At 38.8% G+C, this 13,493-nt stretch overlaps 1 protein-coding gene across 1 annotated transcript in view; it reads right to left on the bottom strand.

Annotated features, from left to right (window-relative positions):
- Nucleotides 1-11,861: 11,861 nt before the first annotated feature.
- LOC150058851 (uncharacterized protein C8orf34 homolog) overlaps nt 11,862-13,493 on the bottom strand; it is an 83,271-nt gene continuing 81,639 nt past the window's right edge. The window contains exon 6 of the mRNA XM_090338762.1: nt 11,862-11,869. Within this exon, the coding sequence (XP_090194888.1) occupies nt 11,862-11,869 (8 nt within the window). The remainder of the gene's footprint in view (nt 11,870-13,493) is intronic.

Here is a 13,493-nt window from a genome sequence, read left to right as displayed (position 1 = left end):
TGGATAGGGATGTCTAGGAATGTTAGGGAATGAGGTACCATGTTGGGAGATGTGCCAAGATTAGCTATAGTCTCCTTCTTCAGATCCATCAGTGCTCCAAGATGCTGAGTTGTGACACTACATGGGGACCCCTTTACTTTCATCTCACAGTCTCCAGGGGTATCTGTTTCAACTTTTATTCCCAGATTGTTTTTGAATATCTGTTATGTGTTCAACTTTGACCTGCTTGGATCTCTCTCCCTCCTCCCTTTCTCTCTCTCTCTCTCTCTCTCTCTCTCTCTCTCTCTCTCTCTCTCTCTCTCTCTCTCTCTCTCTCTCTCTCTCTGCATTCTGTATAATTAAATATGCTTTATATAATTATATAGATAGCATATGTAAATCTATATCTATGTCTAAAACATAGATATTCAAAGCTTGTTAAAAATTTGAATTAAAGAATTGGAGAGGACCTGTAAGTCTCTCTTTAAAGAAGAGTCGTAAATATTTACTTTGAATCCTATATTTTTCAGACTCCATCAAATGAGTGGGAGAAGTGATTTAATGGGCTCTTTAAGAGAGAAAGAGGGGAATGTGGGGTCACATCTTGGTTTGCTCATTTAATCTTTGTAGACCAGTGCATGGACATATATACTAAGGAAGAGACCATTCTATCGGTCACATCAGGGCTATACATGTCACACAGTTGTGCCTCCCTGGACTTCTTGGTCTGGGCAGTGACTTAGAGGGTGGGGGCCTATTCTGCTCACCCAACGAGGAGAGTAATAATGCACTGATTCACTGAGAGTGAGTCATCAGTGCACATGAGACACTCAAGAAATGTCTATTTCACAGTAAGCACTTTTACCTACCTCTGTTATCACTAAATAGCTCCAATGAGACCTTTCCCAATATAGTGTATAAGATAAAATGCCTCTAGGTTATAATGTTTACTGTTAACGGGAAGCCCTTGGCTTAGTGCCCAGGTAAAATTCTTAACATCACATTCTGCTTCTTCCTTGGCGCCCCATACTACTTCTCTCCACTGATAAACTGCAGTATCCTTTGGCATCGCCAGCAGTTCTGACCCTTTGGTTTAATGCTACTTGTTTGTAATTAGTACTCAGCATTCATAGTGCCATTAATATCATTTTATTTATTCCAGCTGCTCCTGGTTCTTCCAACAGTGATCAAGGTTGCTGGGTTTTCCAGGTGGGAGAATGTAGCAACTTCTCTTCTGGGAAAAAGAAATATTGGTTTGCTTCACAGGAAAGAGGCAAGCTTATGGGAATTCCCCTTGGGGATCACTGGGGCTGTTTACTGTACATTTGTGAAATTTCTTTGAGTCTTCCCTGGACCTAGGCCTAGGTTTCTCAGGACCAGATGGCAGAGACTCAGCTCATCACCATACACAATATAAGGAAAAGGGAGTCAGAGCTTAGAGTATTGCTGGCCAAAAGGACACACAGCACACTCTCTGGAATCATTGTTCTGAATCTCCATGTTTTCAGGACCAAACTTCATGATATTGTTACTCAGGTTAGATTGGCCTAGAAACCTTGCTAATCCATCAGGTGGAAACACAGGACAGAGTCCTGACCTCTCAGGACTCTTGGTTTATCTTGGCAACTTAATCCACATAAATTCACTCATGTTTCTCTTTTAGTCACTGAGTTACCTCTTAGGGCCACTGTAAAAATTACATGAGGTAGCATCTATATATATATATAATCCTAACTACTCAAAAGGCTGAGGTCTGAGGATCTCAGTTTCAAATCAGCCTTGGAAGGCAAATCTGGGAGATTCTTACCTCCAATTAACCTGAAAGGAAAAAAAAAGAAGCAGCAGAAATGAGAGGTAGCCCAAGTGGCATAGTGACAACTGTTAGCAGAAGAAGCTAAGTGAGAGGGCAAAGCCATGAGTTTAAGCCCACTGTACAAGCACACACACAAAAATAGAAGATATAATGAATACACAGAACCCCAAAGAGAGACCTGATATGAGAGAAGCCCTTGGTGATACATATTACTGAAAAATAGTAATTTTACAAAAGGTCTGAAACATACATAGCTCACATGGTAGAACACTTAAGCAGCAAGTCCAGAACCTTGTCTTCAAAACACCAATACCATGCACACACACACACACACACACACACACACACACACACACACACACACACAGAGTCTTGACTGTGTACACTAATCATTCATGCTTGCTATCCCAGATACTGAGGAGATAGATTATTGTTTCAGGCCAGTCTAGGAAAGAAATCTAGCGAGAGATCTATCTCAAAAATAAGCCATGTATAGTGGCACAAAGTTGTGGTCCTAGGTATGTAGGAGACCATAGGTCAATCACTGGCCAATTCTGGACAAAACTATAAGATTCTGTAAAAATTAAATAAACAAACAATAAGTAAGCTAAAAGAAAAACAGGCCAGAAGCATAGCTACAGTATTAGACTAAGTCCCTGAGTTCAACTCCCAGGACCACCAATAAAACACTTATATTTACAGGTCCATTTATTCAAATAAAATGATTAGACCTAGTCATCTTGTGCCTTAAAGTCAGATGGACCCTTCACATTTCTGTGATATGCTACTTCATTCATAGTATTTCAGGTTTTGTTTTTCATGTTAGCTACGTGCAAGGATCTGCTGAGGTAACTTATAAGTACCCAGGCCTGGGCTTTACCTCTCGATCTTCTGATCAATTACTTTGGAATTGGAAATAATCATAGCTATTTCTGAGAATCTCTCCCTATGCTGAGATAGTACCGTTAGTTTTGAGAACATTATGACATGATCAAATCAATCTTTGTTGAGATGTATTGGGCTCAGTTGCCTCAGCGTTCTGCTATATCTGATAGTTTAGTTGCTGTGGATGATATGGAATGTCACAGTCAAGTAGGTCTTTGGCAAAATGTGGTATTGAAACCAAATTCCTATTTTCTGGTGTAGGCATGTTACAAGGGTCAGGTAGAATTGCTCCACTCTCAGAGAGTACAAAACACCCAAGTTTCCAGAGAAGGTTTCTACATATTCATATTCAAATCTTAGGAAGGTAAATACTAATACCAACACCATCACAAAGGTAATGGCTAACTTACTTGGCACTACTATATGTTATACACTACAAGACTGTTACATAATGATTTCTTGCAACTCCCCAGAGATATATTGAGGCATTGATTCCCAATGTGACAGTGGTTGAGGTAGCACCCCTAATCAGACAGGGTGATAAAGCCCAGATTTAGTGCTTTTAGAAAATGAGAGAGGCCATTGGTAGCCCCAAAAAAAAGTGGTCTCCCCAGAAACTGATCATAGTGGTACCTTGATCGTAGACCTCTAGCATCCCCAATTATGAGAAATAATCATCTTTTTAGGCCACTCAATATACGGTATATTGTGATGAAGGTCCAAAGACTTATCTAAACTTACTCAAAACATTAGCTCATTTAATTCATTAACCTTTTATAAGTACCTCTTTTTTTTTTTTTTTGTGGGTCATGGGGCTTGAAGGTTTGAACTCAGCCTGGGCACTGTTTCTGAGCTTTTAGCTCAAGGCTACTGCCCTCCCCTGGAGCCAAGCCCCACTTCCCATTTTCTAGAGGTTATTTGGAGATAAGAGTCTCAGGTCCTTTTGTGCCCAGGCTGGCTTTGACCTTGATCCTCAGATTTCAGCCTGCTAAATAGTGTGAGCCATCAGGCCCGGCTTATCAGCACCTCTTTTAAATGTGGATGTGGCAAAGTAATTAGTAGCAATGTATTAAAACATATTGGGCTTGTACTTGTGTCTATTCTGTGTGCGAGAACTGGAAGCATTGTCTACCAGGCACAGGGAAATCCCAACTGAGCAGATGCTTTAGCAACAATAACAACAACTACAACATTATCTGGCTGAGACTGAGAGGGTTAGTTACATTACCTAAATTTACCTATCTATGTGGAACAAATCACAAGGTGTTATTATAATAAAATACTATCTCTTTCTTCCCTTTAAGAGAGCACTGTTTGGCCAATAGTATGGCTTCTAAAGGGGCTATCTGTTGAAAACTGGCTATCATAGGCAAAGATCATCTATGTAGAATTTTTTTCTCCATGACTTTCAGAACTTAAGAGTCTCCCGAGGCATGCATTTCTGGCTTTAGAACATGATAAACTAACAGTATTTCTCTGACATATTGCATATATGTAATTTGGTTATTTGAAATTGGATAGGAAAGGGGGAAAACAAGATGAGGGGCGGGGATGGGAGGAGGGAAATGGGGACCAAGACATGAGAAAGGGTATCAATGTTTGTGAAGTAATACACCTTTTATCTGGTGAATATACTGTAACCCTTCTAATAATTATAATAAAAAAGAACATGATAAACTAAAGACAGAAAATAATATGTGAAAATATGTCAATGCACCTACAAAATAATCTGAAATATAACTAATTTCATGAGCCCCTTGCTCTGCAGCTTGGGCCTGTCTACAGACACATGCCCTTTATTATACTTGGCAAGTCTTATTGCGATATGCCACCTCTTCACATTTTCCATCTGAAATCTCATTTCCTAAATCCAATCACTGAAAGGCTAATGTGATATATTTCTAAATGGAACACTATGGTCACCATTCCTAGCAGATAAATACACGTGCTAATTTCTTTAAGATTATCAATAAAATACCTGGACTCTGTGAAGGTAAGATTGATTTAAAACAGACATTCTATTGCAATTGATCTTTCTCAATACACAGATGATCCGTTTCTTGAAAAAAATCATCATAAATGGTACTTTCTCAAAATGTGTGGCTGGTTTTTATTGGTGCTATCAATTTTAGCAAAAGTAGAATCTGATCACAATGTTTCTTAAAAAAAGCCAGATTGTGTCTCAAAAACAAATAAGCTCTAAACTCAGTGGATGAACAGATTTATGATTCATATTTTTCTTCTTCCATTCCAACCAAGGGAACTTTCTTTCATGCATCTATAAATGTAACATTATTTTATGTATCTGCCTGTACCAGAGCTTGAACTCAGAGTTTCATGTTCTTACTCAGATTGCTTGTTCATGGTTGGTACTTTATCACTTGAATCAAGCTGAAGATGGAATCTCACAGACCTTTCTGCTTTGGCTGGCTTCAGAAACTCAAGTCTTCCAGGTCTCAGCTTCCTGAGTAACTAACTAGAATTATAGGTATGATCATTGGTAGTTCTAAACATCTTTATTGATTGCCATCTTTAGGTAGAGTATCCAGACCTCTGTAGTTATATGTCACTGACAAATGCTGGCTGCTTTGAAATCTTTCGTATGTGATCTAAAGAGGACAACATGACAGGAAGAAACAATAGCACTACCATAGACCCAAAAATATTTCTCAGTGAATTCAAATAATTTGTATATAAGAAATGTTCAAAATCCTTGACTTATACCTTATTAATATAGATATGTTTGTTTGTCATATTGAAATACAAATTATCAGCTCTAATCCCTGATAAGGAGGAGGTAAAAAAAAATAGGAAGACTATGGTTCAAGGCTAATTTGGGCTAAAAAATGTAGTTAGACCTCAACAAACTGGGTGTGGAGGTTGACGCTTGTAATCCTAGACATTCTAGAGGCATGGTCAGAAGACTACAGTCCAAGTCCAGTCTACACAAAAAATTGTGAGACCTTACCTGAAAAATAAAGTTAATAAAGAAGGGCTGAGATGTGACTCACTAGAGTAATTTACTAGCAAGTCAGTTAGTTCAAACTCCAGTACCACTAAAACAGTAATACAACCCATTGGTAATGTGATTCTGATCATGCTCTAAGAACATTTGCCTATGTACATACTTTTGCATTTAAAAAATTGTAAGATCTGGTAGTTAAAAAATGCCACCAGCAGCATAACTCCCCTTTCACAAAGAGTCCATGCAATGAGGTAACCATAAGCATCCAATCAACCATTCAATCCCACATCTGCTATCAGACCCAGCTGGCATGCTTGTGTTGCAAAATGCAAACATACCAGGTTAGTTGCAAGTGCTTTCAAAGCCTCTATTTTGAAAGCACAGACATTGGCCCTTGTCCCTAAGAAGCCATCTGCCTTGTAAACAACTTCAAGGGTGCATATCCCATTCTGCCTTGTGCTAGGTTATTTCTGGGAGAAAATTGCTTGTGTGGCTCCTGGATGGTTCAGATACTGGTTCATACTCCTGCAGAGTTTCAGGTAGCGCTCAGGATTCTCACCACGGAGAGAACAGAAGCCAAAGCACGGGTCTCCAATTCACCTCTGTTGGCTTTCTTGAGTAGGGTTCTGTAAATATATATGACAGAATGGGCAAGAAACCTTCATAGAAATGAAAGAAGAAGAACAACAGCAAAAACCAGGACAATGAAATCCAAACTGAAAAGTTAACAAATATTTACAGTATGACAAGCTGCAGTCAGCATACAGGAAAACATCCAAGCATGGAGAATGGTGGTAAATGCTCCTGCCTCCTCTTCAAAGACTCACCTCAGCAGCTAATAAGGGTTACTTTCCTTATAACTGATAGAACTTTTATGCTTAAAGTTGTAAAGTTAAAGATGGATAGAAATATTCAAATAAAAAAGACTACACTAAGCCTTCTGAAGGCTATTAACCAAAGTAATAACACTTTTAAACTAGATGTCACCATACATTGAAAGGACCTCAGATTTGTAGTTCCTTATTTACAAAATAAAGAAGGGCCCTTCTAAGTTCCTTGTTGCCCCACCTATTCCCATGTAGTTGTGTTTATTACATCCAACCACAGGAAATTTCTACTGAAGATTGTTCAGCAAATGAGCTCATCCTTGTCTCCCCTGAAGTCCAGCTGTGCAGTGTCCAGGGACCTTGGACTACAAGGGTTTTGACTTTCTGCTTCCTTGAAACTCTGTGGGCCACCCACATGGTCAAGTATTCATAAACTCTTAGAAACAGGTTTTCAGACTCTTATGCTCTGAGACTTCTTTCCTTGCTCCACAGCTCCCATTCTCCTTGGAAAGTGTCATCTATTGCTTTGATTTCCATTAGGCTCTGTTTGATCATCTGTACATTCATGCTGTTCAGGACCGTGGCTGTGTCCCCAAGTGAACTGAACATCTGTACATCATCTTACACAGATTTTTCCCAACCAAGTGTCCTGGCAAGAAATCTGACCATTCCTTGCTAACCCCTCCCTTCCATCTTTAATAAATTAGCTGTCTGAATTCCTCCCCTACCTATTCTGTTCTCTGTCTCCAGTGTTAATGATTGCACATGTATCTTGATCGCTCTCCCAGCCTCTTGTCTTGTCCCTCTAAATTCATTCTACCAAAAATTGCCTTCCTTAAATGAAAATCTCACTATGTACTCAGAACCTTCCAGTGTTTGTCCCACCCTCTGGATATAACAGAGCTCACACCTACCTTAATGGTATGGCTGCTACTAACTTCTTGTCTGCATTGCTCAGCAAAGCTGCACATCCTGTGTTTCAGCTACACACATATCCCTGGCAGCTGGCAAGTCACACCTGGCCTGGCCTCTGCATCTTCACACACACTAGGCTCACAAAAACAATCCCCAGTTACCATTTTCAATAATGTCCATAACTCCCCTCAACCTGTTCCTATTTTACCTAACTCGAGATTTCTTAAGGCTGGTCCTCAGGCATGGTGCTGTATGCAGTTCTAATTTGTCCTAGGACCCACTTTAAGTAACTGCTTGTGAATATTAAACACTCCCTAGTCGCCTGGCTCCATGAATACAAGGCCCGTGTATGTCCTTCTACTTCTGGGTCCCCCGGAGACAAATGTGTTAGACACACAAGCAATGCTCAATAAATAGTTGTGAAAGGAAGTAGGAAGTATATTGTTCTCAGAGTTCAGTGGAAGATATAACCACTTTTTCTTTTTCTTTTATAATTTCAAGGTTCTGTAATTTCTATGTGGGTGTTCTGTCATTTAAGCCATGTTCCCGGACAAATCTTCCCACCATTTTTTTTCTGCTTTGATTATTTTCCAGATAAGTTCATGACTTTTGGTTGAGAATCAGACTTTTCCTACCTGTGCCTCCCACATAGCTGGGCTCATGCTCCACATCACCACATCTACTTAATCAATGAAGTCTTTCTTACTTTCTGATCAGGTTGACACTGAATCCCTGAATAGCTGGGATTACAGGATAAAACCACTTTTTCTTCTACAGTCATAACATCTCTTCAGTGTCCATCTCTTTTATGTCTAGGAACAAGCCCTCGCTTCTTCCGGTGTCCAATCTGTAATCCTGGGCCCAAGCTGTAGACCTGGGAGTTCTTCGGTTTGCCTGGGAGAATAGCCCCTTCCTGTCACCCTCTTCATGAAGGACAGCCTATTGCCTTACCAGAAATCACCTGCCTGAAACCAGTAATCACCTGATTTTCAATCCGCTGATTGTGTGTGAGCAAAAGGCCCCCAGCCTCTGAGGTTACCCCCTTATCCTCTGAGGTCATTTCTGTACCTGCTGTGGCCACATCTTCTATATGATCTCTATATAATCTCTCTCTACCATCAACTCTCTGCTTTGCACACAGACATCTGGTCCAGGCTGGCAGTTTGGTTCTCCCAGTAAACTCTCATCTGTCTGATCTGTGTGTTAGCTTGCTTTTGGCAACTCTTACAGGAGGCATAGTACATCATGAAGTTACTCTCACCTTGGGTGTGTGAACATCCCACAAGAGCACACAAGTGTTGTTTCTATCCATTCCCCAGCTCTGTCATATTTCAATTATGCATATACCTTCATCCTCTTTTGCTTAAATAAACTTACATAGAACCTTGCCATTTTATTTCAGTTTCTGATATAGCCTTCTAATTGTTTTCCTTATTTTCACACCTATACCAACTTGCTTTTTCTCTGTGCCTACCAATTCCACATAGAACTTAGACTGACCTAATCTGCTGAAAATGATAAGTGGCTTTCTTCAGCAAGGACTGCCATCCTTAGCTGTTCATTAGAACCAAGTCAGAAACATCCCCCATGTTAAAAAATTTGAGCTAAGGGCTGGGGGCATAGCCTAGTGGTAGAGTGCTTGCCTGGTATGCATGAAGCCCTGGGCTTGATTCCTCAGTACCATATATAATGAAAAGAAAGCCAGAAGTGGAACTGTGGCTCAAGTGGTAGAATGCTAGCTCTTGAGGAAATGCCTAAGGACAGTGCTCAGGCCCTGAGTCTAAGCCCCAGGACTGGCAAAGAAAAATAAAATTTGAGCTAATATGTAGGTTCAGCATACAGCTCTATAGATTTGAATTGAATTCTAATATGTCCCAAAGAGAGGGTACATGTCTGACCAACGAACACTCTGAGTTTCGGATCACAGGGAAGTGTGTAGTTTTCCCCAGTCCAATCCCTGTCCACTTGTGCATCCCACCAACAATCACAGCATCTCATACTCTCTATCTGCTCCAGTGATAAACATCTCCATGACCTTGCTGAACTCATTCCCACACACACTGTCCACTCAGACTTCACTCAGGGTTCATTCTGTGCTCCAACTTAAACCATCACTCCTACCATCAACACACACTGGGGTTCACCTCATCATTAGAGAACTAGCTGAAGCACCACCTGTTCCAAGGAACCTTATTTCACTTCCCACCTACTTCCCAACTCACTCTCTTGAAGGCCAGAACCCACATGTAGTCACATATGTAGGCACATTTGTGGATGTTTAGACTGCCAATCACTGCACATGAATACGTTTGAATCTAAAATCCTTTGTTGAAAGGTAATCTCCTCTAGATTGTAATGCCCTTGAGAATAAGGGTCTGCTCTGCAAGTCCAGAGGGTCAGAGACTACAGCCCACAGAAGCTATGGCATGAGCATGACATAGGGCCCAAAGGTATTTATCTTCACTAGTGCTTTAGGAGGGGCATCTGAGGAACTTCTCAAGAAGCTGTTGGTGTTGTGTTTTCAAGCTTTTTCACTGCAATAATTTAAGATGGCATCCCAAAAGAGGCCAAAGGAGCAATGGAAGTGAAGATGCATGCAAAGAGACTCGGTTTTTCTGTGTGGCATTCAGGATCCTATGAGCCCTCTTCTTAAGCTAAGCTTCAGCCCCCAAAATTTTCATCACAAACCACTTCCCTTTCCCCCATGAAAAGGCACTTCAACCAATACTTAGTTTCTAACAGCACACAGCTGTATACACTGGACAACAATTCCAAGTTTCTGCATGGGAAAGCAGGACGCTGCCAAAAGAATTTATTTTGGTAATTGGAAATAAAAAGTCTCATGGGATTTAAATTGTGTTTCTCAGATCTAAGTTTCCAGAGTATATATGATTACAGGTGTGAGCCACCAGCAGAAGGCCTAAAATAAGGAATATTCAGATCCCATAAATTTATTCTCTTGCTGTTTCATCAAGCTACTCAAGAACTGGCTGTTTTCTAAACTGTTGTGCATGGATGTGAATTCCCCTCCCCCTCCACACTGGAGACTGTCTCCAATGCCATGTTGGGACTTGGTGGGACAACATTGACCTGCTCGTGGATGAACTCACTGCTGGATACATAACTGAATGGATTATGCAGAGTTGGTGGAAGGTGGGGTATGATTGGATGAGGTAGATTCATTGAGGGTGTGCCTTCGAATGGTTTATCCTGACCAGAACCTTTTTTCTTATTTCCTGATGCCAAACCACCATGAAGTAAATAAACCATCTCCTTTGTCACCTGATCCTTCACTCATGACATTTGCCACAGACCCATTACAAAGAAGCCAGGGAACCAGAGGGAAAACCTCTGAAATTGCCAGCCAAAATAAATCATTCCTCCTTACATTTATTTGCTCAGGTATTTTGTCACAGAGATGGAAGGTGACAAGTCTTTAATTTATTTCAGACCATGAAAAAACAATAACTTACATAAGTCTCATGAGTTTTTGTTCACAAGAAAATGGCACTGTAAGAGATTTTTATCGTATTATTTGTAACATATATATATATTTGGAAATATGACAATTTGTAAAATAGAATTTGCTTATTCTTTATCCATGGTTTGACCTTTAATGTTTGTTTCATTCATAGCTATACAGGTAATTTTTCTAGTTTAATGTTAATACCTTAAGGGTCCAAAAAGACCTAAGATTTAGATTAAGACAAATAAAATGAGACAGTAGATACAGTTAACTGATGTACTTAGATCCATTCACTTAACATATGCATAGCACATTTCAAAAGCTAGTACATATCACATTTAAAATGGATACTCTTAATTGGGTTTGATAGTTGCACAAGTAGTCAAACAATTTTTATTAAATGTATCTGGGGCATGCATTTCATTCCCTATTGCTTGGCTTTATTGAGTTAACATATCAGTCCGTTTTTCTAATAGAAAAGGGGCTACGGTCAAGGAGGGAAATACACTTTTCACAGCTGCACACTGCATGGATGGTGGGTGAAGACCGCATACAGCTCAGTCCCTCTGAGCTCTAAATGGCACATGTTGGCATATATGGGTAAGTATGTTCCATAAGCTAAAAAATGAGAAAATATTATAAAAAATAGAAGTAGAAAACCCTAGACAAGTTAAAATACTGAAAATTTTTCAGCAAAGTTATTTGAATCAGGCAATATTTAATGTATCAAATGTTAATAACTCTGTACAAAGTAACATCAACCGAGGGCATTAACTCTGACAAAAGGCAGCAGGCATCATTATCACCCCGACTCCTTCATCAATGCCAGTGTCCTCTGGTTATACATGGGGGAATATCCCTGGTTATTAAAGTACTTGCTTATTACTAACATTATAAAAATAACCATCTACATAATCTAATGAGTATATATACTAATAGATAAGGATTATATATGAGGATTTGATTAACTGCAATTACTTTAAGGACCACTTGGAACTTCTTCTGTATGTTTCAAAGACCTGTGGAGGAGAAACAGAAAAAGAGAAAATGTATTCAAAAATAAGTCTACAGAGCAGTATATCAAAGTATATATATTTTATAAGAGATTTTAAAGTACTACTTGTAGTACCCATATTTTTCTTACAATGTATCAGTTTCTGATATCTACAAAAATGTTTATTAAGATTGGGATCACAAGGGAAACCATTTATGTTTCTAAAATACTTTGTGTGTTTTTTTTCCTCTTACTTTGAACCATCATCACATTTAATACTTCTGAAGCACAAGTTAGATCACAACCATTTTGGAAGAATACTGCCAATCTCTTTTCAACATGTGGTTATTTGCTTAGTAAATATTTATTTGATATAAGAGGAATAAAGGATGAAGGGGAAGGAGAATATGAAGAAAGAAATCCCACTGATTTGCAGGTAATTTCTCCTTATTTGGATTCTCTACTCCCAACCAACTCCAGCTAACTGTTTTATCTGATGAATTCCTCAACCTTAGGTTATAGACTTAAATATTATTTTCTGGATCCCTAATTACCAGGAAAGTTAGTATTTTCTGTTGCATCTATTTATCTCCTTTCTAATAACTTCTAGCATTAACCATCAGTGTTTTAACTAAATGCTTTTTTTTTTTACTATATAACCTCTTCATTTAATGAGTTCCATCAAGAAAAGAGCCACTGTAGTTACTGGGTTATGTTAGTGATGTAATAGTGACAGGTTTTTCTCCACCAAATTTCCAAACCCACTGTAGGCTTTTACTAAATATAAATCACATGAACAATGGGTGTAGTTAAAGCTCTTGGCCTGAAGAACAGCATGCCCCTGTGTCATACAAAAAACATTTAGAAAACTACAACAGAGAAATATTTGATAGTTGTCTACCTCTGCTGGTAGAGTTATCAGGCAGGTATAAGACAGATAAAATCTATGGCCTTAAGAGATCATGGATTTCTGTGACAAAGAGAATCCATGTTTTCACATTTTGGAGAAAAATAAGGGAGTAAATATATCAAAACCATTTTAAGTATAGTAATGGGTTTTTGCATGTTTCACTATGGATGTATTATAGATAATAAAACACTATTAGCACAACGTAGTGAGACAGCAATGCCATTTTTCTTTGTAACCAGAGTATTTTGTAAGTGTAAATGTATGACTGTTTCTGTCTATTCACTATGTAACAAAATTATATTTAGTATTCATCTTGATAATTACTGTTTTGTAAATATGAGGAGGTTTATACCAATTAGTATCAGAATATAGATGTGGTTTACTATATCTCTTACATCTTCATTCTTCCGTGGATACGCACCGTTTTGCCATATAGATTACTATAGTGTTTAATCCTCTTTTGTTTAGTTATTAGATTCTTTTATTGTAGATACTTTCTATAGTTTATTGGAAAAAATGTTCATGTTATTTTAATAAAACATTTACCATGTTTCATGAAAAAATGCATAGCAATGCACATACCATTTTAATAGGTACATAGTGGTGCATTAAAGAAAGTATTTCTTTAGGTGTCATCCTGAGATAGAATTATTAGGTAAATGAGTGTCTAGAGTAGAACAGAACTGAATGAGCAGACATGGAAGAAAGTGAACTCTCAAATACTCAAGGAGCTTACATG

This window comes from Megascapheus bottae, chromosome 9, assembly GCF_031878675.1.
Source record: "Megascapheus bottae isolate mThoBot1 chromosome 9, mThoBot2.hap1, whole genome shotgun sequence".
NCBI classification, from domain to species: Eukaryota; Metazoa; Chordata; class Mammalia; order Rodentia; family Geomyidae; genus Megascapheus; species Megascapheus bottae.
Note: the sequence above shows the minus strand (reverse complement) of the source record. Positions and strands in the feature narration are given on the sequence as shown.